This window comes from Equus caballus, chromosome 1, assembly GCF_041296265.1.
Source record: "Equus caballus isolate H_3958 breed thoroughbred chromosome 1, TB-T2T, whole genome shotgun sequence".
In the NCBI taxonomy this organism is placed as follows: Eukaryota; Metazoa; Chordata; class Mammalia; order Perissodactyla; family Equidae; genus Equus; species Equus caballus.
The window spans coordinates 45,064,727-45,087,408 of NC_091684.1; the positions used below are offsets into that span (position 1 = coordinate 45,064,727).

Below are 22,682 nucleotides of genomic sequence, written 5' to 3' on the forward strand. Positions count from 1 at the left end.
GTTCACCAAATATATTCTTTCTTGATTTTTACCAAAGTTTTTATATTTCATTTATATACTAATGGCTAAATTTGGATGATTTATTCATAGTAATTAAAAATAACTAGGAATGAAGTCAGTAATGCACTTTTCTAAAATTTTAATGGACAAGTATTTTATATTACAGAAAATATTCATAATTTTCATCAAATGAAATAGCAGTAACTGAATTCATATGAGATAAACATTTGTAAACATTTACTTAACCTTCTTTTGATGAAACTGATTAGATTTCTGTTATTAAACTGGAGATGAATATTTTCTTGGAAGGATAATTGAATGATAAAATTATAATTAAGGAGATGATACAGTAATGTGGACAAGCAAAACTAAACAGCACTTTCGACATCTTTGGGAAGAATGAAATTTCTTATGAAAGTCAACAACTCAAGATTTATTTTCATTAGAAAGAAGGGAAGGGAAAGCACAATGGGAAAAAATAGATTAAAACAGCAATTGAAAAAAGTCAAAGATTTATCAAATGTATAAGCATACTAGTAAGATAAAAGCAAGCCAGAGTAAAGGATGTTCTGTAAGAAAACAGATAAATACATCTCATAGCACCTGGGGTTTATTTTGGAATCATCTTGTCTGTCATCTCCTACATTTCTAGACACATAACATTTTACTTTATGGTACTTCTTCTGATCAAATACATAGGCATCAAGGAAATAACAGAACCTATGATATTATTTTTAGCTTATTTGTAACAGTTTGCTTTTTTCCTGGAACACTCATATAAAACTATGATCAAAAAGTTAATGTAAAAGTTACTGCATTAACATGAGAAATAAATCATTGGTTTAAACTGGATGTCTAACTTTCATGCCCATATATTCCCAGAAAAATAGATTGAAATTACTTACTTTTTAAATAAATGTAGACAAATAATGCTACTTCGTAGTTAAGAAAATTAAGGTAAATCTATAATATGAGTTAGTAATGATGAAGTTAATAATCTTTTAAATTAAAAATGAGGAAAAAACAGTATTGCATTGAGTTTCGGGTAAAAGAATGGAATCTTCTTCAATGTTCGAATTTGCCTTCACGTGAAGACTACAGTTAACAAAAGAATTGTTCAGTTAAAAGAGGAAAAGCAACATTAAAGTGAAGTAGATTGACTGTGAGACTGTTTTTCAATTCCCTCGACAATATTGTGCAAATTCTCCTGGTTTTGCTTAGATGCCATTTCCATATTTGTTACCTCTGAAGGGCAACTGGTTTGAAGTTTTGAGATGTGCGTTGGTGGATAGTTTTTTTCTATTCGACTGTACATGTTAGCTACGGACTTTTCAAGTTCTGCTAAATTTTTAATATGCCTGAGGATGCCTTTTGGTTCTCTTTGAGGATCGGCATTACACGCTGTTGTTGGTGGTGATAACCCTATCACAGAGGACTTCATTTCCTCGGCTGGTATTACGTTGACAGTGGATTTAACAGCTGGCACACAAACACACTTAGTGGATGGAACTGAAGTTGAAGGAGGTAGTGGAGAAGGAAAAGGAGGAGGTGGTGGAGGAAGAGAGGGAAGTGAAGGTAGAAGAAGTAGAGGAGGAGAAGAAGTAGGGGGAGGAGAAGGGGGAAATGAGAGCGGGAGAAGTGGAGGGGGAGGAGGAGGAATAGGAGGAGGAGAAGGAGGACAGGAAAGAGCAAAAGGAGTAAAGACAAGAGGAGGAGCAGGAGGAGGAGGAGGAGGAGAGATGTTTGGTGGATGGGGAAGATTTTCGAAAACGTTCCTTTTGGTTTCACCAGTCAGCGTACAAGTGGCTGTCTCTCCCCTAAAGAGTGGAGAATTTAAGATGCAAGGCATTGAAGGAGAAAGTTCCAAGGAACAGTCAGCAGGAGAAATGACGTTAGGTTCTGATTTGAGTTCCACACTTCTTGAAACAGTTGGCAAAGTAGAAAATGAGGAGTGAGACCAAGGAGAGGAAAATGAAGAGTCTGAAGACAGAGATTTCAGCTGTTCTGTTCCCGGTATAATCAGTGATTCACCTTGCCTTATTTCCTCTTTCTCGGTCAAATTTATATCTTCAGCTGTAAGCACGGGATTACTGCTACCTCTTCTGTTTGGATAGGTTCCACTGCTTTCATTTTCAGCTCTCTGCCTGTCGTTTCGTTGTTGCTCCAGATCTATGGTTTCTGGTCTATTGGGAAGTTCCCAAAGTCGTCTCCTACGTAAGCAGACTGGCTGATTCCACATCCTCTGAACCTTTTCTCTTGGGCCCCTCAAAGACTCATTCGTGGCTTGTGTTTTGGGTAAAGGTGAGTCTACAAAATCCGTCTTTAGTGAAAAGTCTGAATTTGTTGATCTTTCATCTATATTTTCCTTATAAAGGGTATTGTGAGTACTTAAGGCGTCCTCATCAGATATCAATGTGAGTTTTCTTGCAGACGTGGGTTGGTTATTCTTAAGTGATCCATCTATGAGAGCCTGCTTGTGAGCCTCAATAGTATTGGAAGAAAAGGGCATCACAACGTGCTGATGTTTCCTGTCTTCCGAGACTGACTTATTTCCCCTGCTTTGTTGGAAATGGTAGAGAAGGAAAAGACTTGAAAGAAAAGAAGATAATGAAATGTAAGGAAACAGGCCGTGACATAGCTTTCAAGAGAAAGATGTTTTCATGGCTCTCATTACTACTTCAAAATATAAAAGGCCAAATAATACTAATCTATCAAAGCAAGACATTACTTTCATGCCCCTGTTCTCAAAAACGCAGGGCAGGAAAAGCTTGAAAGCTGTGAGTAGCATGAGAAATTTTCATTTTTTAAAAAATGTGTCAATCTGTACACTGATTTTTTTTCAGTTAGTTTGATACAGCGAAGTATCCATGACCACACATGGCACTTCCCTTAAGTATAAATCACTATTCTCCAAATTGTGCCAGCATTTTGGCTAATGGATTCATATCCTTTGCATTGGTTGAGGATGCTCAGAGCTGACTGTTTTGGGGAAAGGATCCTTAGCTGTATCTGATTCAGTAGCTGTCCACTATCTCTCATCTCAGTAACTCTGTCCTGGAGCTAAAAGTACTCTCCTAACTGAGCTAAAGCTTGCAAGAGAATACAGAAAGAGCTTCTCTATTCTCCAGATTAAGAGAATTAAAGCCCCCAACGACAGACGGGAGAATTTCTCTCCTAGAGTTTAAAATCACAATTGAGAAATTGAATTTCTGCTAGAATCTTGACAGAGATAATTTTCTTCTATTTCAATTTTATGCCTAATCAGTTTTAAAATATTATAAATATTACAAAGAGGAAGAGGGGCTGTTGGTGTTTCTTTTGAACGTGATCTGGATCAAATTATAGTCAAGACTCACTTTAGTGAAAAGGTGTATGTTAATATCACATAGTTGTGATATCCTTGAAAGATTTGCTCATACGTGGACACTGAGTCATAGTGGCTGTGAGTCATAAATAAAACAGATTAAGGCAAAGAGCACAAATAAGTGCTTCTAATGAAAGCATTGGGACCTCTCCCCCAGAAACGTTGGGGGACTTGTGGTTTTGAATAGTCTCTCATTAGACTTTGCTCTCAAGCTCAAACAGAATAACAGATTTATTATTATTATTGCTTAATATTTACCCACAGAGCATGAAATAAAAGAGAAATATGTTGAATAAAAATTAAACAGCCACATTGAAAAGTTAGGAATGACCAGGGAGGCAAGAAAACAATACATAAAGCCAAAGTTGTTATTGTGTCATTTTGGCAAAGATGTAAACTGCACGAGAGAATTCTCACAGGGCGACCTAGGGTATCAGGACCACCTGAGTAATTCAGAAAGTGCAGGCCGTTTGGATTAAACGGACAGCAAACACTTACTTTTCCTGATCTTGAAAAGTCATTTTTTTTAAAACAAGCTTGACATTATATAGCAGTTGTTTTTGTGTAGATCTGTTCTTGGTTTAATTTGTCTTGGAAAGAATTATCTATATAATGATACCACATCCCTTTTGACTGAAATATATCTATAAATATTTTTAACAAATTAAAAAGAAGTTCGAAACGCCTCTTGGTAGGCACAGGTGCTCTCACTGCGAACATTTGTTTAAACTCACGCGATTTCAAGATATCAAAAGAGAATGAAGTGTGGAAGATATAACCTTCTTTTTAAAAGGAAATGACTCCAAAATAAAAGATGAAGAGTATCGTATACAGAGTAAAAAAGCACTTAATCTATGCTATTGCATCTTTCGTTTCTAATGCCCTTGTATTAGAATGATATTATTTACTTACTTATGCCTACGTATCCACAGGTGAGAAAGAGAAAACATGTGATAGAAAAAAAAAGTTTTAACTATAGTTAATTTGAGATGATTATGAAAATACTAACAGGAAGTCTCTTTAAACACTTAATATGTATATCCAAAAAAGAAAATTCATGTTTTTATATTTTCTTTGTATTTATTCATAAGAATAATATATAATGTTTTAGATTAAATCATATGACATTTATTTGGTTGTCTTACCACATAAAATTATACTTACCTATCTATTTCCTATACATAGGTAAAATTCACCTCTATTAAACAGGGATAATTTCAATCCCAAAACAGAAATTTTAAATGAGATTCTAAGAATTGCTTCTACGTCTTAACAGAAAAATTGGTTCACACTGATTTATAAAGAAGATGTAAGTATCGTTTGGAAGAAAGAAAGTAAATATACAAGTACTATGATGATTATTACAGAGAATTGTTAAGTTCACATGAAGTAAATAATTATTTCATGAAGCTTAATTTTCAAAATAACCTTTGATTTTTTTTTAATTTTAAAAAACATTTGACAACAATTTATTTGGAGCTAGTTCATTTTCTAGTAACTTACAATTAGAATCCCTGTAAAAAGGTTTTGAATAGATTAAGTTAAACATTTGCTAAAGATAAGTAAATGTGTAGAACTTAAAATACTTCAATAAACACATATTAGAATTCCAAAACCTCGACCAAGTCTACCACGATATTTCAAAATATAAATAGTCCTTAAGTGTTGCTATTTGAAAATTATCAGCATCAGACTACACTGATTCCAGATGATTTTGCAGTATACTTGCTTTTGTTAAAGAAAATGAATATATAGCCCTCACTAATTTCATGAAAAACACACAACTTTACATATAAATCTTTTTTAGTTTATACACATTTTTGCTGGAAAGCGGTGGTTAACATAATCAGTGAGAATCAAATGATATTGGCTCAATTCCTACATTCACCAAGAATTCAAAAAAACACCATCATTTTCAACTTATAAAAAAATGAAAACAAGCTATATTTAAAACATGAATGCTGTATTATATTATTATTTTAGAAATAGAATGTCAAGCAGTAAGTTCAATTTTAGCATTAAAATATATAACATTAAAATCAGTTTTAACATTTTTAAAACTATTCTTAACATAACCTGGTATAATAGTATTAATATAGCAAATAATATTGATAAATACGTTTAAAACCAGTTTTCCTATTAAAAGGTAAATTTCATAATTTTTGAGGCTTGCTTTATTCCTACTAGTAAATGCTACAAGTGTAACACATTAGAACAATGTGTTTTAGTCCCTCGACTCCACCAAATTCCAGTTAATAAAAGGTTTACTGAATTTAAGTTAGTCACATTCAAAATTTTATAATATCCTTGGTTGTTTTACTTGTTTTTTTTTAAAGATTGGCACCTGAGCTAACAACTGTTGCCAATCTTCTTTTCTTTTTCTGCGTTTTTCTCCCCAAATCCCCCCAGCACACAGTTGTATATTTTTAGTTGTGGGTCCTCCTAGTTGTGGCATGTGGGACGCCACCTCAACATGGCCTGATGAGCGATGCCATGTCTGCACAGGATCCTAACTGGCGCAACCCTGGGCCATCGAAGTGGAGCGCCTGAACTTAATTAACCGCTCACCACAGGCCAGCCCCAACACTTTATATCCAGAAATAGTTACTCTTGAATCTTAAAAATATACACAAGTTAAATATCTCCAAAAGGAATCAGATTTTGAGGGCAGCATCATAGACACAGCTGTGAAGTCTTTTAATAATAATTTAAAAGTCTCTTTCAAACATGATGATTTAATGTTGCTTAGAGATTCCAAATAGTATCAGAGAAATACTAAGCCATCACAGCAGTCTCTTTTGAGGTGAGTATAACGAAAAGAACATTCTCTAAGTGGCTGGGTAGTTAACATTTAATTCTTTATTTTCATTCAGATTTTAATTACTCTTTTGTGACATCCTAAAATAATATCTTAAGACAGTCTATGATTTTGGACCATGAATTGGTTTTTGATTGCCAAGTAGGAGTTGGCTTTTGATACCAAATCAGGAATTACTATTTCATGATTGTGCTTTGTTCTCCTCATTTCCTGGAGGAAAAAAAAAATTCAGAATCTATTTTTAATTGTGGGAAAAAAATATCTGCATGATTCTGAAGGTTTAGAATTTAATATAATATTTAAGATATTCTATGCAAATGTGCCCTCAAATCGAATATTTCCTTCTCTTACTAGTTTTTTTTAATCTTCTTTTTTTTTTTTATTTGGTTTTGGTTATCACTTTTCAATTTAACTTTTCTTAGATTCTCATCTTAACAATTTCCTGTTTAAAAAGTGTAATAAAAGTAACTGGCTGTAAATTGTACTTCCACATCAGGGTGAAATTCAATACTCACCACACATTTACTTCTAAAAGTCCCCAGATGGTCTACTTACATTGTGCTGTCCCCAAGTTCTTCATAGAGATGCACACCTGGAGGTGGCGGGGGTGGTGGGGGGGCGGCCACGGGTGCGGGGGCAGGCGCTGCTGGTTTAGCCGCGGGCATGGCGGACTGGATTCGTGCTGTCTTGGTGCACTCAGCCTGGCGTCTTTGGTAAAGTAAGGATGTTTGGGAAAACTCATTTTATAAATCACATGCTTGTCAATAGGCTACCTTTTAATAATAATGTACAGTTAAGGAAACAATGTTTAAAAAAATCTTTTACACAAGTATTTGAACTTATAAACTGATGGAATTACAAAAGCATCCCCAAAGGGTATCATTTCCTGGTACTCGGTTCCCCATAGTTCTTTAAAATATTTACCCCTTGAATAACAGGTGGAATTCATTAGAAATATTTGCAGATTTAAATGATAATAGGATAAAATACAGTTTTCCTGGGCTGGCCAGTGGTGCAGCGGTTAAGTGCACACGTTCCAATTCGGCCGCCCTGGGATTCACTGGTTCAGATCCCGGGTGCGGACATGGCACCGCTTGGCACACCATGCTGTGGGAGGCGTCCCACGTATAAAGTAGAGGAAGATGGGCACGGATGTTAGCTCAGGGCCAGTCTTCCTCAGCAAAAAGCGGAGGATTGGCAGCAGATGTTAGCTCAGGGCTCATCTTCCTCCAAAAAACAAAAAACAGTTTTCTTAAAAAGATATACTATTTTATAAAACATAGTATAAATAATAATAGTTTCAAAGGGAGAAGGGAAAACATGTATAAAAATGTGATTGATAGTTGGTAGTTGTTTAATGGGTCTCTTTCATAATGTGAGGCATACAGAAGATAATTTGCCTTTATCATTCATCTTCCATCTATTCAAAGCTATTTTATTTAAAGGTGATTTGAAACATTTTTGACATTAGTTTACAGAGGCTGTGTACATTTAGGAGTGAGATTTGGTTGTCTTTCATTTCCTTTGGATTCCTAGAAGTGTCTGTGATTCTTGCATCAGAGATAGGATCCTCTTTTTGACTCTCCTGGATCTTGATTGTTAATTCCTTCCTTAAAACCAAGATCTCAAAAGGTAGAAGCTACCAGGCAAACCGCCTTTTTCACATTGCCTCTCCTTGTATCCAATTGTGTAAAACCAGCTCAATTCTATACACGCTAAACCACAAGGGAATTTGAACTAAAAAGTCTATGCCTACTGCAAATACAAAACAGATGAATAATGCATGGGCCTGCGCAGGTTGACTACTTTATCAGTATTACCCAGAGTTTCTCTTTTCACATTACATAAAATCATGTACAGAATATTAGTAATTATACTTACACTTTAAACCTGTTTGGGAAAGCAATGAGTAAGAAAAAAAGAGAAAGCTACATTAGAAATATTGCATTCATAATATTTTAGCATCTGATTTATTCTAAATTATGAATAATTTACTGGTTAAACACATAATGACATAGACTTAATGACACAGTAGGAAAACTAAGTATTTCAACTCGTAAGTAAAAACGGTGGGCATTTTATTATTACTGTCACAGTCACACAAGCTGTTAAAACATTCATTACAGGAAAACAAAGACATGAACTAAATGGAATAAGAAAGACTGGATTAAAACATGGATATGGGAATTTCAACCCTCTATCATGGATAGAGAAATGGAATATTAAAGATGATTCGATCTTTATCATTGGCTTCTTGGTTTACTGAGCTTGAAGAATATTAAAGGAATGGAGTCAGGCAGCAAGCTCTCGGCCTCACTTTGAAGCTGAAACTGGAATTGGAAGGTGCCACTCCTAGGTAGTGAATTCATGACACTTTTTTTCATGTTTGTTTCTTAGTTTTGCATGCATAGTGAATTTCAAAGATATATCTTAATATAAAGAATAACCATCCATTTCAATCTTACTTACAAGCAGCATATGAGGGTACAAAACTTAGATTTTTATATATTAGAATTTTACTTTGAAACATGGGCAGTGCAAAACTCATTTTGTTTAATTCTGTTAATCCATCAAAAGCAGCAACTAAAATTAATTCACAGAGTATTGAGCTGATTACTGAACTAAAAAATAAATAATGCATCTACAAAATGTTCAAATATTAAGCATCTTCATTCTTTTTGTTAAATTTCAAGCCACTGAGTATAACATCCAGGGTGCTTCGGTTTTGATAATTGCATTAGGAGCCAAATGTAAGAAGTTTTCTCACTGATATTATTGCTAGCAGGATATAATAAAGCTGTTTTGGGAAATAGTGGGATGAATAAGAATAATATAGATCAGATTTAACATGAAAATTAATATTGGGTTGATGACAATAATTTAAAACAATTTGTCCAGTATTGTTTGTTCATTGGCTTTAGATTTGATATATCAATTGATTTTTTAAGGATATTCTGGACTGTAATATATCAACCTAGATGTTATATTTGCAACTTCACATTGCTTATGTGATGGAAAATATTCCTACAGCATTTTCATGCAGAGCGTAATTTTTAACTTTCAGGTTGGAATTACCTTACTTTAATTCAAAAGAAAATTTTCAGTGTTAGGGAACAAAGATAACAGTATAAGAATACATAAGGACTATTTTAGTCCTTTCCCTATAGATATTTTAAATGATGAATAGCAGTTCTACCATTATTCTTTACTATTTGTTATGTCAGTAGTTTACGTGATTTATGATTCCGTCTGTTATTTATTTTCATCTTATGGCACCCTTGAGCTACCTCTCTTCTTAACCTATTCCCCAATTTTTTCACCAATCATTGTCAATAGGGGTACACTTAAAATGTATAGCCCTCTATCACAAAGGTGCCCCATACCTCAAGTCAAATAAGGAATAGCTGAGTAGCCTACATCAAATGTAGATGTTTAAAATAGTTATAATTACTTGACTACTTTGAAAGGCCTAAATAAGAATAATACAAATATTTTAAATGGACGGATTTGCCTATAGGAACCAGGAAAACTTAAGGCATGTGCAGCCAAAATATGCTGTCAGATGTTACGATATAGGTTCTAGTGAAGCTGCCCAAGAAGGAAGAAGCCATATAGAAAATTACATATGGCGTGCTATAATTTTTAAATGATTTTGCCAATGCTGATCATCTGCACAGAGATAAATTTAACAACATAGATAAAAAAAAACTATCATGACAATGCAGTTCTGTTACAGACCTGCCTTGGGAACTGGCCGAAATGAGTATCTGCATATGACATTCTATTACCTTTCCCCCAAGATGCCCATTACTGTCTCTCCCGAGGCTCTTAAACCTGACGAAGAGCATAAACAAAGCCACAGGAGCTAACCTAATATTCCCATTGGATGAGATTGTATTAAGAGCACAGGAACACTGAGCCATTCATGAAAAAATGTACTGGAAGTTTGTATTGTTTCTCCTTAAAGGAAACTCATTTGGCACAAGAAAGATACTGCCATCTCAGAACAGTTGCACCAGCAATATTTTACAACTACAAAGCCATGTTACCAGAGATGGTTCCCTATTGAGAAACTACCCACGTTTAGCATCCATGAATACTTACTGTCTGTAGCTGACCAGAACCACCAAGATGGCAGGAATACAGCAGAGGATGATGATGAAGGCCAGAGCCAGTAAGGCCCCTTCTGTGTAGCCTAGACTTTCTCCTCGCTTTTTAATACTGGTCACTGCCTCTGGAGTCCGGATCTCCAGAATGCGTCCTCCTTCGCCATAATACGGCTGAAAGTCTTTGTTGATATCCAGCAGTTTGCCATCCAGAAATCTTTATTGGTAGATAAATAGTAAAATCAATCATGTTAGCAGAGAAAGGTCTTTTTTTAAATAAAATCTTTTTGATAATATCTTTTAATATTTTCTTCAATTGAAACACAAGCTGAGACAGAAGTCTTACAATAAATAAGAAAAGCATACATAAAAAGCAAGAGCAATTAAAAGACTAATTACATGCCCCAAAAGTATCAATAATAATGATCCTTAATATGCTTTCAGTTTTGAGAAAAGTAATTACGAATATCATGAACTTAATAGCACTATGTTGAGATTATTTACATTATCAAGTTATTCAGGTGGAATAAAAATACAATATTCTAAATTATATAGCATAATTTAGAATTATATTCCTGCATTTTATCTCCTTGGGTCCTCAGAATAATCCTGTAAAGCAGAATATTACGACACTGAGTTACTGCAGACCACAAAGCTACTTGGTTATGGAAACAAATCTGAGACAGCAACTCAAGCCTTCAGACTCAAAGTCTCTATTTGTGTTCCACCAGACCATCTTAATGTCGACACTTTCAAACCTCAAACCAAAATAACGTTTTATGGGCAAGGGATGAACAAATTAAAAGGTATTTTCTCTTAGAAAGAGAAAACCGAATACATGATACAGTTAGCAAATCAGTGTAGGCAGCCGGGATGACAAGAATTGGTGGTCAGTTTATCCAGTAGTTCTTGCAAACCCTTCCTCTAAATCCTGCAATTCCAGTCATGGGCATTGCATTGGGGAGAAGAATCAAGAAATAACTGTTACTAATTTTATTAGAATGAACAATTTTGTTACATATTTTATGCTGTGATTAACACGTAATTATTTTTTCAAAATTCCTTGGGAATGTTTGAACAATTCCTTACAAATCCTACAATATTGATGCAACAATTATGTTCTTAAAACCACAAAACCAGAACGTGTCTTAGGTACTTTTCGAATTTTTAAAGATTTTTAGCTATAAAGGTCAAATGTCTTGCTATAGAAAATTGGAAAACACAAAATAGTTCAAAAGCAAAGTTACTCAGAGACCCACAATGCAAAGACAACCACTGCTAACATTTTGGTGTCTGCAAGACTAATCTTTTTTTTTTTGCTATTGATAAATAGTTTATATATTTGTGATTTTACAGCATACATAAAGTAAAAAGGATTATTTTAGAAATTTATTTACTAATATAAAAATACCATATAAATGTTGGAAATATGGAAAACACAAATAAATGTGAAAGAAAAAATTAAAATGGCCCCAAATTTCATCATTAAATGATAACCAATGATGCCACGCTTGTGCATCTTAGAGTCTATTTTATGCTTTTTAATACTTTTTATTCTAATTTTCCAAGTGCATGATGACTTTAAATCTAGTTAACACACTGTTCATAGCTTATAGCTTCCATATAGAAAAAAATACAGAAGCGCCTAATAGATATGAATTCCACTGGGTGGTGTATTTGTCTTGCAGTTGAAGAAACCTAATGGCTCAGATAATTCAATTTTAGTTTTAAAGCTACAAACCTTCTAACTTAAGTTTCCATAGTAGAAGGCAATTAGAATGCTTTTCCTCTTTTTACAAATATCCCTTTGTTGATGAAAAATATACTTTTTATAGCAATTTTCCTAGGTCATTTTTAGAAGTGTTAATAAATACAATAAAGGTTTAACCATTTTTCCAAGTCCCAGAATAAAACAGTAAAACTTTTTGTTTGAATTGTTTATCAGACAAAGAAAGAAATTCCAAACGACGTAGATTGTGTTATGTCACAAGAAATATATTATTAGAAACTGGGAAGGATTAGAAACAGAGGAAGACCATTAATTGCAGGAAAAAATTTACCCCTGTTGTGAAGAATCCACTTGATTGATCACAATTCTATTGGATTCATGCATTTGATATCCAAACTACCTAAAGGAAAATTTGTTAGTCTTTTTACACTATAATGGCTCCATCACATTACAATGGCTCCATTATATGCATTTCAGTAGATTTTTTAATTTAGGTAAATGTCATAAGTATCTGTTTACTAGAAGAGTTGATCCCTTTTGTACGTATACCTGATCCAGAATATCTTTCTTTTTGTTTTACACGTGCACAACAATTTGCCTAGGTAAAATTTCTTGTCATAACATTTTTCCTTAAAGTATTATGGATTTGATTCTATCACCTTTCGGCATTTTATCATGCAGGTAAAATGTGTAAGCCTTATCTAATTTTTGTTCTTTTATAATTGTCATTTTTATTTCTGTTTCAGTGGTTTTAAAACATATTGAGATACTTTTCCAGGACACATGATAACCTTTTCATTGATTTTGCCTGTAATGGAATGAAATCGTTTTTTATGTTTTTTTTTTCTGCTTTATCTCCCCAAACCACCCCTGTACACAGTTGTATATCTTAGTTGCAGGTCCTTCATTTTCTGTTTTTATTTCTGTGATAACTGCTACAATTTTTTACCTCAGAGAGACCTGCTATTATTGGGTTGTATCTTGATCGTCCTCTAAATATAGTTTTATCTCTTTCATAATCTTTTCTCTTTTTGTTCATTTTCTTAATACGCTATGAGCTTCTTATGTGTATCCTTCATGCTGCCAATTTATTTTTCAGATGTTTTCTCAATTCAGGCAAGGTTGAATCCAGACATTCAGTGGGTTTTAGGGAGATTTTCTCCCTGAGATGGAACAATTGGTCTGAAGAACCTTCAGGCTTTTGCTTTATGCTTTTTGTAATTTCAGAACTGAGAAGTCTACTGTCTCCTAACATCCATGGAGTCCTTGAAGAAGAAATCTAATTGGTGATCCCTGAAATGTGTGCTAACCCACACTCAGTCAGTGTGAGCAGAGGAATGACATACTCCAATTGGCCTGAGGGGGGAGGCACTTCAAAGTGCACCACCATGTTGGAGAGTGTCAACTATTACCATTCTCTCATGGAGTTCTTTTACCAGAATCAGGGGAAGGATTCAGGGCATGTAAAACGCACCCTCCATTTCACTGTCCCCTACTGTCTTGCTTTCTACTAAAAATGTTAAACTGTTTTCCGTAGGAAAATATTTCCAGAGATGTATTGTACCTCTGAGTCATCAGGATGTTATTTCCTTTCCTTTGTTTTTCAGTATTTTTACTGATCCCATTTTCCCCATGCTTACTTATCCTAGAAAGGAGGTAGATCCGTCAGATTCAATGAAGACATGCGATTTTCTCTTTATTCTCATCCACAATTTACTTAGCTGCTGGTTGAAAACCCTTGTTAAGTCTAAGGGCGTGGTGCACAGATCCCTTCCGAATATCTAGCCAACGTTAATTGATTTCTGCTCTGTTTTCCTGAAATGAAATAAATTCCTACACCAATTCCATGTGTTCTGATTTACTCAACTGATGGAGCACATGCGAACACATATTCCTGCCTCCATTAACTTGTGATGAATACAAGTTTCAAAGTACAATGTGTAACCAGCAGTTTACTCCATTTTACCTTGATGATTTTGCTGTTGCCATGTGCACATGGATGTGGAAATAAAGGGGAGGGTGAGCAGGAGAAGGTTACTCTGTAGTTCATAAAACCCCACAACCAGATGTTAGAGTGGCAGCTGCCTGTTTTCCTGGTAGGCACACAGTCTGGGTCTCTGCCCCAGGTTTACAGAGTGGGCAATGGTTGACACACCTGCCTGCATCCATTTCACTTAGAAAAGGTTGTTTTGCTTAATAAAGCAAATCAAGGGTGGACCTCTATTTCCTCTATACAGTTCCACAATTACTTTAACTAGATTCTAATAATTAGTTTTCCATTTTGAATTTTCAGTATTCTGAATTTTTATGTTTTTTTCTGGACTTAAGAAGTTGAAAGAAGCTTTACCATAGCTTGGTAGTCAGATTCCATTTTAAAGTATAAGTGTATTTTTAAATGCTGTATCTTTAAAAGCAGTTTGTAAAGTATTCAGGCTTTCTCTACTTTCTTCTTCATCTCTCATTTACCATCAGGATCAACAAATGTTGAACAGGTTGGACATATAAGAAAGGTGCACAAGGTAAAATTGTATTTGGTTTTCAAAAAATTTAATTAGGTTTTAGTTTAAAGTAATATGGTCTGTTTCTGTTTAGGATGAAGATGTTTCTGTTTAGGATGCCACACTTAATGACAAAAAATTTAGGTAATGTTAAAATCATGAATTTCTTGTGAGCAAAAAACCAAATTCCAAAGAATGACAATTTCATCCACAGTGAGATAAGACCATGCATTGTTTCACCTTTCTCAGATCAAAGTAAAGGCGACATAAGATCAAACAAAAGAAATCAGTTAATATTTTAATATATACATATTTTTGTGTGTGAGGAAGATTGGCCCTGAGCTAACATATGTTCTAATCTTCCTCTACTTTGCATATGGGACACCACCACAGCATGGCTTGATGAGTGGTGTGTAGGTCTGTGCTGCAGATCTGAACCTGCAAACCATGGGCCACTGAAGTGTGACACATGAACTTAATCACTATGCCACCAGGCTAGCCCCAAAATATTTGAGCAAATTTTTAAAAGCTAAGGGTGTACCAGCATGTAAGGTTAGAACAAGACATCCACAAACACACGGCCGGCGGGGGGCAGAGGTTGCACTCAGTCGCAGACTCTTTTCCATGGATCTCCATAAGAGATTGGGAACAAGGTAGGAGGCAAGAGAGAAATCTCCTTCATAGTGCAGGGACATAGGAAGTAACCAGCTAAGGCTGGGGCACTCCCCAATTCCCTGGATCTGAATCTCATACGAAGCATACAAAGCAAGAGCCTTAAGCCATAGAGAGGAGAAAGACAAAGTATTCCCATCCTTAGGGCCCCGGTGAAGGTCCTCTGCTTCTGGGGAGATGTATAAGCAAAAATCCACTGCTCCTGTGTTTTGGGAGCAAGAGCCTGCTTGGGCCTAAGACTCTGCACCAGTGGAAAGTAGAGGTCTACTGCTAGGTAGGGACTGTTGGGGAGAGACAGGGAACTCTCTTAAACCCAAGTCCTAAAACCAATATGAAGTGGAGTATGGCTGCCATGGGAAGGAGGGGAAGAAAAGCTGAAAAAGCCCACCCCAAGTCCTAGGCAGACTGGAGGGACAAGGAGAACAGAGCATTCCCTAACCCCTCGCTGCATTCCCACCGTGAGAGCAGAACCAAGCAACAAGCAAGAGCAGGCTACCACTGGGGGAAGAAAAGAGAATAGAGAGAAACCCCTTCCATGGTATAGACATGCAGGGACTGCTGAAAAGAGAAAGAACACAGCAGAATCACAGACAGAGATAACGCAGGTTTTAGAACCATCAGACAGGGACTTTGATGCAACTCTGATTAACCCTTCACAGAATCTAGTGTAAAGTGCAACACATGCTTGAACTGATGGGGGAATTCAGTAGAGTGGTAGAAACTACAAGAAAAAATAAAATAGAAATGCTGGTATTTAAAATACGCATCTAAAGATGAAGAATTCTTTCAATGAGCTTATCAGTAGGCTAAGAAGGTGAATCAGGGAACTTGAAAACAGGACAACAGAAATTATATAAAGCACAAAGAGAAAAGAGTGTGGGGCAGGGGTAGGGGAGAACAGGAACAGAGCATCCAACAGATATGAGACAAAATGAATTTTGGGGCCAGCCCCATGGCCGAGTGGTTGAGTTTGTGTGCTCCACTTCGATGGCCCAGGGCTTCGCTGGTTCGGATCCTGGGTGCAGACATGGCATCGCTCATCAGGCCATGCTGAGGCGGCATCCCACATGCCACAACCAGAAGGACCCACAACTAAAATATACAACTATGTGCTGGGAGGATTTGGGGAGAAAAAGCAGAAAAAAAGAAAAGAAGATTGGCAACAGTTGTTAGCTCAGGTGCCAATCCTTAAAAAACAAAAAAATGAATTTTAATTTGTGCCCCAGAAAGGAAATAAAGAGAAAATAGAGTGTAAGAAATATTTGAAGAGATAATGTTTGAGACTATTTCAGAAATAAAAACAATAACAACAACAAAGAAACAAATAAAACATGCAGATCCAAGAAGCTCAAAGAGGCGCAAGGAGAATCATATCAGGATAAAAGTAATATATATTTATTGCAGAAAATCTAAGCAATTCAGATAATGAAAAATAAGAAAAGTCAAAATACCTAAAAAACTTGTGGTACAAAATAATTAATATGTCGTTAAAGTCATTCCAGTCTTGTCTACACATTTATAAGCTTTCAAAGTTTTTTTGATGTATTTAACTCAACTTTTTTTTAATCAAAGTGAACTCCCTGGAGGAAACATTTTTTTTTTTTCCTAATTCTTTGGCCTGAGAATGTAAACATCCTCAGAAGCTTAGGTTTTAGGATAAGGAGAAAGTGGGAAAATAATCCTGTTTCCATTGATCTGGGCATTAGTCAATAATCTTAATGTTCTGGTATATTCTGTGTTAAAAACTAAACTTTTATTGACTTTCATAACTACAGAATAGATAATATCTGTGCTTTATCAGCCTTGGATTATGAAATATATCTATATATTTTCATTATAAAATATTTCAAGAAACTATTCTAGGGTTTAAAGTACACCAACATTTCTCAGCTACTAGTCCAAGATGAAGACTGCTAAGCAAAATTTTAATATTTCATGGCTATTCCATCCTCTCCTCAACGTAAAAAGTTGATTTATAGTTGTTCTTTATTTTTTCCCTTCCTTCCTGGCTACAATAGTTATTCAACTGAATTTTGAACTTTACTCTTCCCAATACCATCTAGGTTAGGAAAGTTTTGTTTAGAATAAGGATGTTTATCTTGCACTTCATCGAGTCATTTGAAACTCAATTGGCTTCAGTTTCCAATTCTTTTATTCTAAAATGTTTACCAGTATAATTCAAATTATAATCATCATCATTTTACTCTTTAAAGCCAGGCTAACAGCCTAAAAATATAGATGTTTTTACATTTAAGAAAAATACTCTAAATTCAAATTATCATCAAATTTAAAAATGAAACCAATGTTTGTAAAAACACAGAACACAGATGGATTTATACAAAGATGAAAAATGTTAATAATGACAAGTAATAAAGAATATTTGAATTACTTATAAAGTATATTCCTAAGTAAAATTTTTTAAATTATTAAAATATATAAATATTGGCTAGGTAGATCTAAATGCTGCTTTATTGGGATGCTGATTATAGAGCCCAAGAGGAAGCCATTGCTTCAGTCATCTCTATTTACCCACAATGATTAATATGCTATCTTGCATATGGTCCAAATATCTATTAAATATAAATTGATGAATAACTACTTAATAATCATGGCTCTTTTAAAAATAACTTGAAATTAAACCACTATTTCATTGCTGCTAAAATAAGAACAGTGAAATTTTGTTGATCAACAGATTTAAAGTAAAACTAAATTCAGAATTTATGTATTTTAATAAATAAATGAATAAATAGAAATTTACTAAATAAATGCATACATACATATATAGATATACTGCATATGTAAATTTGTATATGCATGTACTTATCTGCAGCTTAGTATATATAGACAAAAACTAAATCCTGGAATTATGGATTTTGGTATATATGTGTGTGTAAGCTATCTGAATATATAAGCTATTTATAATATATATAAATATAATTAAATATCAATATATATATTTAACTAAAAATGTGTTTCCATTTAGATAGGAATTGCATTCCAAGAATCTGTTGAACGCTAGGTGTCACTAGAGTAAAGCAGAAACTATCAACATTTAAAAAAAAGTATTAAGCTATGCTAGAGTAATTTCCAAGGGAGAATGTGTAGTGGCATTTTGTTTAAAATTCTGTATTTTCTTTATTTTTAGGATTTCTAACTCAAACACACACCAGGACGAAATATCACCTAGGGTGTGGACTTAGACAGAAGTCATTATCCCCTCTGACCCCAAGCCCAAGTCAAGGGAAAAATCAAATACTGATTTTTGCTGATTCAATATTCCTGGAAGAAAGCTGGATTTATTCTCAAAATTCAAGCCTATGGGCATCTTTGCAGGCAAACTGCCACTTTAAGAAGGAATCTGTGCTTTCCTTTCAAACAGCCAGGGCCTTGGAGCACGAGTGGGAGCTGACGAGCAGTGATCTCAATAAACTGCTCCTTGCTCTTAAGTATAATGGACACTCTGATACCATAAGGAGAACAGACCCTTTGAATAAATAAAGTCACTCTACTCCATGCTTGGACCTCAAAACTTCTAGATGTGAGGACCCTAGGTATCATCTCTTAGATTTTTTACTTTTGTTACCCTTCCAACAACAATTTGGTGGATTTTAACTTTAAGTATTTATATTCATAGCCCTAAATCAGAATTATCTATGGGTGGTATGGTAACCAGACAGCTGTTACAGATAAAAAAAAAATACTTACTTAAAAAGCTCATTTCTGTCAATGGCTCTGTTGGTTTGGGGGTCGATTGCATAGACAGTCAAGTCACATTTGGTGTAATCTTCTAGAGAAAAGGCATCTCCATGCCGGCGAGCACCGATGGACTCCACCACAACCTTGGCACCAGGAATTTGCTCCTGAACATAGCGATCCAAAATCCTATAAATCAAATAAAGAACAAACATGACATTCTGATGGGCTTGCTGGGGGAAAAAAAAATCACCCTCAACTTGAAATGACATTTAGTAAATGAAAAATGATGACAGCCTGGTTTTTGCTAATGTTTACTGCATATGAACCCCTGAAAAAAGTCTATTTTTTTTAGCACTTAACTCCCAATGATGCTGGAAGGTGAATAAGGTAGAAAGAGGTCATCAACCATGTCCTATTTAAGTCTAGACTTTTTGAATTTATGATACTGTTTGAGCTTTTACATGCCTCATGGGAAATGCCAAATGTGTTGTACAAATAAAGCTGTCTATGCTTTATAGGAGCCGTGGGGTCTTAGACTCTTGAGTTCATATGGTTGATGTTATAAATTACACTCTACTAGATTTTGTGATACATGGTGCATTGATATATGCCAAGGTGCGGATCTAGGATACTCGTCTTTCAAAGGGTATAGAGACTCTTAGAGCATTATAGCAATGGGAGAATGTGGAGATATTTTGCTATGGCAGGCTTACCAGGTAAGATAAAAATGTTTCACACAAATCTCAGAAGCTATTTAGGTGAATAGGAGCAACGAAAACATATTATTTGGGATAGAATCAGTAATATTCAATAGAAAAGAAAGAGATAATGTTAACCTATAGGTAACTTTCTGGAAAATACAGTACTTTTTTAAATTTCATAATGATTTTTATTGAGAATACAAATTATTGCCGTATAAGTATTTATCTGTATTATCACAAACAGCAATTTCCTTAAATATCTTTTTCCTTATTAAAAACTCTATTATTAATCCTTGAAGATTAATATTAAAATGCATATTATTAAATACTTATTGACATTTAAATGTAAGTGAACTAATTTTAATAATTATACATGGCAAATATTTTAAAATATATTTATAGAGTCAATGCTCCTTTTGGAGTCCATGCTGTGAGCCATTTTTGGGGAGAAAGGGGTTACATATTTTAAAGTCTTTTGATACATCAGGAAATAACTTTTACTTCAGATGCCAAAATTGAGCTCTGCTGTGTTAAAAAATGTTGCCTTAAGAGTCTGGCATGTGCCTCGTTTGTCCTTGTTAAAATGATAAACAGAATACTAAACTTTGGAGGACATGGCTGTACCACTGAACACAAGTCTATTGTGTGCACACCAGGGGACACGGCCAATGACAATGAAGTGTTTTGTTTGTTTGCTTTTAAATTTGCATAGACCAGCATAGTTTAAGGCTCTCTTATTGAAGTACTATTCATTCTTCTCTTCTTCTTTCACCACTCCACACCCACTGATTTCTCTGCCTTACAGTACCTTTTTTGATGAGATCCTTGCTGTAGAATAAAGAAAAGAAGATGGAAAAAACAGAAGGAGGAGTAAGTCCACTCAGCAAAGACCAGTTGGTAGTTGAATGCGGCCTCCCTGGGAACCCAAGAGCACGGCTGTACTAGGAGACTTGGACTGTCTAATATCATTCAGCCTGTTTTAGGATTCTTTTCCTGAGAGATTTATGCTCACTTAACAAAAATGAGAGGCCTCAGAGTCAAACGGCATTATACTCTTGACATTTTGTAGGAGGCACAAACAGTAATAACATAGTGGTGAAGAGCAAGGAGGCTTGGCTTCAGTTTTCAACTCCTTAACTTATCAACTGCATAAACTTAGGCCAGTAATTTTGAGCTCTCAAAGTCTCAGTGTCCTTAACTGAAAAATGAGGAAGTCATGTACTGCATGGAATCGTTGTGTGCATTATGAGCTAAAGCTTTTGCTCAACTTCCCACGGTTTTTAGCACATAGTAACTGTCCCATAAAATATGACTAGGGTTATTATTAATTTGGCTTAAATGTTTGCATTAATAAGCTCCTTCTCTGCCTCCAATTCATGCACGACATTTAACGAATTTGTGGAATTAGTAAGAATTTGTTTCTCACTAGTGCTGTTAGTTCACAAACCAAAAACAAACAAGCAAATCCAAGTACATTGTTAAATATATTGCAGAAGGTGCCTATATGTCCCCAAACCGCAGTTTAACAAATTACAACTGCTGGAGTGCATTTACATATTGATTAAATACGTTCCAGGGAAATCCTTCATATATGCATAGATAAACTATATGTTCTCCTACAATGAAGAAACCTGTCTATTGAGCTTGTGTCTTTTTCTATATTTCTGTGCAATATTGCAGAATCATATGCGACTAAAAAATTGATATGGAATGAAATATAACTGTACTAATTCCTTTGTCATAGCAAAGAATCATAAATCAATGAAGTCTAAAAATGAGTTATGTCATTTAAAAATGTGACAATGTCTTCTCCCTGAATATTTCTTCTTAAATGTTGACAGATCTTTGGGAATAAAATATCTCTTATGATAAAGAGAAAGTATGTCCAAGTTTGAATTCCTTCTGTATCTTTTTCTGATAAAAAGGCAATTCTGATTAAATTTTATGTAAAACTAAATTTAATACTTTTAAAATCAGAAAATATTTTGTAAAAATCTATCTTTCCATTCATCATCTATATCTGTGTATCTAAGCATTTGTACAATGTCTATCTCTATCTCCATTACATACATGTGAATTTCATCGAGAATAGATTTTTAGCCCTTGATCTTCAAATTCATATAGGTACAAGGTTGCTTCCTAAAACTTTGTTGAGACTTCAGATTTTTGAAAATATAGCTAGCTGGTCACGGCCCTTGAATTGACTCATGTAAGTTAATACCAATGCTTAAATTGCCCTTACATTCAGTTTTTACTTTAAATTATTATTCATGCCAAGCCAATTCATACATACATTTTGGAATCAAATGTCACGAGAATTTACTGCAGATAAATTCACCAAGAACGAAACGTGCCTCTCCAGCCAAAAGCATTTGTGTGAGACCCTGACATTGTCAATTTATGTTACTATATTCTTTGGTTTAAAGCTTTTAATTAGTAAAAAAATTGTTCTGTAATTATATATTTATAATTTATATTATATATGTTAGAGAAAACATCTACAATGATGTTTAATCTATAATATCTGTATCCTACGGATCATCAAGGGAGACGTCTGTAATGATGTTTATATAACATCAATATTGCTTAGGTCCAAGTGGTTGATTTTGAGTTTACCATAAAAAGTTTATAAAATTTTTCTTCTTTATACATTGTTGCTTGAATTTCTTATAATGGGCATAACAAAGAATATAGTCATATTTTTAAAAACTCTTTAACTCCTTATTTCCTCTTTCCCATCCTAAAAATAGAATCTTTATGTAAATCTCTATTTTCAGAGTTTGAAAGTGTAGAAAATTAAGTTGGACTCATAGTTGTCTAATAAAGTTACAGCAAAACTCAGGAGAGTGTCAAGTGGGAACATTTTCATTCACCCATTCATTTATTCACACAACAGATATTTACTGAATGTATACCATGGACCAGGGCTTGCTCTGGACACTCGGAAGACATCAGTAAACAGGATAAAGATCTCTGATATCATAGAACTTGCATTCTAATCGAGAAAGACAGGCAAGGTCATAAAATGATAAAATTGGTAAGAGTTTTCAGGAAAAGTATCACTTAGAAGTTGATATTTGAGCAGACTTTGAGGAGAT

At 34.6% G+C, this 22,682-nt stretch overlaps 1 protein-coding gene across 3 annotated transcripts in view; it reads right to left on the reverse strand.

Moving 5' to 3' along the window:
* PCDH15 (protocadherin related 15) overlaps positions 1–22,682 on the reverse strand; it is a 952,630-nt gene that overhangs the window by 12,494 nt on the left and 917,454 nt on the right. For 2 of the 3 annotated variants that reach the window (XM_070262641.1, XM_070262642.1), the window contains 2 exons: positions 18,893–19,069; positions 6,738–10,505 (listed from right to left, as the gene is read on the reverse strand). In XM_070262641.1, the coding sequence (XP_070118742.1) occupies positions 10,283–10,505; positions 18,893–19,069 (400 nt within the window). In that variant the 3' untranslated portion in view covers positions 6,738–10,282. Of the gene's footprint in view, positions 1–4,276; positions 4,283–6,737; positions 10,506–18,892; positions 19,070–22,682 lie in introns of those variants that run through there. The other variant, XM_070262649.1, reaches the window with a different exon arrangement.